General features: G+C 22.2%; 1 protein-coding gene across 1 annotated transcript; it reads right to left on the bottom strand.

Moving 5' to 3' along the window:
* Nucleotides 1-2,614: 2,614 nt before the first annotated feature.
* On the bottom strand, nucleotides 2,615-3,711 carry LOC112603167 (V-type proton ATPase subunit D-like; the record flags this gene model as incomplete). Its single annotated transcript, XM_025351619.1, has 3 exons — nucleotides 2,615-2,799; nucleotides 3,261-3,339; nucleotides 3,450-3,711. Coding segments are annotated over 3 exons (465 nt in total), but the record flags the coding sequence as incomplete, so codon positions are not given.
* Nucleotides 3,712-3,720: the final 9 nt, after the last annotated feature.

Consider the following 3,720-nt stretch of genomic DNA (forward strand, 5'->3'; position numbering starts at 1 on the left):
AAGTATACTTTATCCATCCAACTACCCATGATCCACCCATTCACAACAGTATGTACCTATACCAAAACTGCTCATTTCACTCACAACAAATACCATGTGTTAAATATACAAATTGGGTAAAAAAAAAATACATTTTTATCAGGTAGAAATTTGTTTTTGATTTTTTCTACAAAACCACCATGTAACGATGTAAGTATACATTGCATACCTTATAAAAATTTAACATTTAGAAACTTCAATTTTTTAAATTTTGATATATTTTGGTATGAAGTCAAAGAACAATTCAATTTTTTAATTTATCATAATTAGCCATTAGGTATACAGTATAATTTAGTTTATATTATAAAGATTTATAGTATTCATACTAACATTTTAATTAAATATAATTTATAAAAATATTAAAAAAACTTCTTTAAACGTCTCGTATTAAAAAAAAAAAATATAAATATATAAGCTCTTAGTTTATAACATTTAAGTGTGTATACCTACTTTACTTTCCACAGAATACATAAATAATAACTAATTGGAAATATAACAATAATAATATGAAAGTATGCAGATAAAAAATTTAATATTAAGTTATATTATTATCTAGTTAAACAATAATTTTTTTTTTTTTTGTAGCACTGAAGATGTAAAAGCATATTTGTTCAAAATTTCTTCTGGATATAAAACTATATCCTTTTACATGATATCTAATAGGTAACATGAGTCTTTTTTGCATCATAGTGGATTTAAGTCAAGTTTTAATTAATTTTATCTTCGAGAACGATCTCTTTAAAATTTTTAGGATTATAGAAATAGTGTTTAAATATTTATATACTAAAAATTCTCAAATTCATAATTCAGAAGTACCTAATGCATTTTATAAATTTAACATTACCACCACCACTACCCCCAAAAATCAACGGAGCTGTGGCTAAAAAAAACCACTTTGTCATGCCACTGAACTCTATGCTTAACAGCGATTTAAGTTTTTTAAAAATTGCAATTTGACCACATAGGTACCACTAAATACTATTTAATAGTTAATGGTAACATTATCCATTACATACGTGTGCTGTGTGGTCAAAAAACTAAATCATTTTCAAGCATAGTTTTCCATTAATTAATGTTGTTTCCTTCATATTATGTTAAAAAAAAAAAAAAACTATATAGATATTCCCATTTGAATTTCCTAAGTTAATTCTCAAAATTTCTCTAAAATATTATAAAAAAATATAAAATCATTTTTGATGTTTTTAAATAAAAAAAAAAACTTTCATACTATACTATACGTTTTTCTCTATTTTTAATATTTATTTAACAAAATGACTGTAATATAAATTTCGATTCACTCAGCATAATATCAATTAAAATTTTAAAAAAAATGTTATTTTTAGTACAACTTATAGATAGGTTTCTAGAGATATTTGAGAAAAAACTAGCAAGGTATGACTGGAAAATAATTTCATGTATAATGTGTAATTTATGATTTACCTATACTATAGACACTAGAGAATATTTTGTAGATTCATAAAACAATATTAATTTTAATATGAATATATGTTTATTGATTAAAACTATTTAAAGTATTTGATAAAATCTTTACAACCATATCATTTCTTTAAACACAGGTCAGTAATAAACCATCATGTGACACAAATTTACAGATGAAAATATATCTATAGTACATTATAAAATGATGGAAGTAGAACTTGAAAGTATATAATATTATGGTTGTCACAATTTTATGTTTTTGTGCTTTTAGTTATTTGACTTTGTATTTTACCTTTTCTACATTTTTTAGTCTAGAAAAAATAGCTTTAAGGAGAAAAAACACTTAAAAAACAAATTTGAACCTATTATACACATTCAGTTTGTTTTTGAAAATTATTAAATACTTATTCACTTTGAACATTTTTCAAATAATTAAATAGTATAAATATTTAGAACTTAGTATTTCAAAAATTTACATTATTAACTAATATTTTAAATAATATATTAATTCTATACTATTGATCAAAATTGGTAACAGTAAAGGTATTCATAAAGTATGACACAACATATAAGTCATTAATATGTATGTAAATATAGAATATTGTAATTAACAACATTAATAAAAACAATAACTTTTTTTATGGTGTGGTGAATACATATGCATGTTAAAATAATTTATTTCATTACTTACAAAATAAAAGTTTGATGAAATATTATCTAGATAGCGAGTAGATCGATGGAATGTTCATTACATAAAAAAATAAATAAAATTATTTAAAAATCTATTACCTATGGTGAACACTCTAATTTTTTTACATAAATCAATTAATTTATAACTAATAAAACATATATCTAATTTGTATCTTAAAAAAATACATTATTTTTCCAACTTAACAATTCAACCATAGAATTCTTATTTTTTAGGTTCTTTTAGCTATATATTATGCATAAATAAAAGCAATAATTTGCATCAAGTATAGTTCATTTACCTAAGTTTAATAAGAATGATTGGACATATTACATGGTAACTAAAAAAAATGATAAAACTATTGTGAATAATGTAAACATTAATTTGATTTTATATTAATTACTATAAGAATATGAAGTACAGTTATTTTTTTAATCATTTAATATCCTTGTAGAGTATCTAATTCATATTGTATATTAAAAACAAAATAAATTTAATATTATTTAAATTAAAATAACAAATCTTCATCTCCTTCATCCAACATGTTACCATAATCAGCTTCTTTCATGTCTTTCTTAAGTTGTTCTTTCTTTTTATTGGCAATTTTCTTCTTATCTTGAATCTTCTTTAACCTTAATAATATAAATACATAACAAAATTCTTAAGTAAAAAATTTAGATAAATAATTATACCAATATATTGTACAGGTTGATTCTTTTGTCATGAACTAGGCAATATCATATAAAATACAAGAAATTTCATAGAAACATTTTTGTTAGTATTCATTCTTAAAATAAATAAATAATTTTTATTTCAAAAATATTTTTTTGTTCATAATAAAAGATTAGCTTATAATAGGTTAATTGTGTTTTTTTTTTTTTTTAGATATATTTGTTTCACAAAGAATAATTATAAATATACTTTAATAAAGTCGTGAACTATTTAAAGTGGCTAACTTCTGTGGACAGATGTGATATTATTAAACAGCGGAAGTATAGATAGTCAACTATATGGGGATGAAAAAATGGAAGTAGTTATACTAACAAACTTAATAAGAGTAAATTGTACAAATATACTTGAACTATAAATATACCTGTAAAATTCTTCTCGCTCTAATTCGTCAAGCTCAGAAATAATGTACGCAAGTGTTTTTTCAATTCTGGGTATGATAACTAGAAAAGGAATTATTATAAAATTAGATTCATAATAAATAATAATATAAAAAAAAAAACATAACAATAAAATACACAAGATGAGAATATACTTTAATTTGAATGCATACCATGTTCAATAGCATTGACTCTTCTATTTGTTATTTTAATAACATCATCCAGAGTAACAAAAGATGTTTGCAATGATGCTAATTCAACCAAGAGTTTAATTGCAGTTTGATAATTTTTCTTAAGTTTAGCCAACTGTTGACCTCCTCTAGCTAAACCCGCTAATTCATAAGTGTCTGTACCATCCTGGTAACTTTCAAAAACAGGCAATGTCACACCTACATTAAATACACTTATTAATAAAGTGTTAAAATAAAATACAAATATTTTTTT

Source organism: Melanaphis sacchari, unplaced genomic scaffold (assembly GCF_002803265.2).
Source record: "Melanaphis sacchari strain LSU unplaced genomic scaffold, SCAv2.0 Contig998_pilon_pilon, whole genome shotgun sequence".
NCBI lineage: Eukaryota > Metazoa > Arthropoda > Insecta > Hemiptera > Aphididae > Melanaphis > Melanaphis sacchari.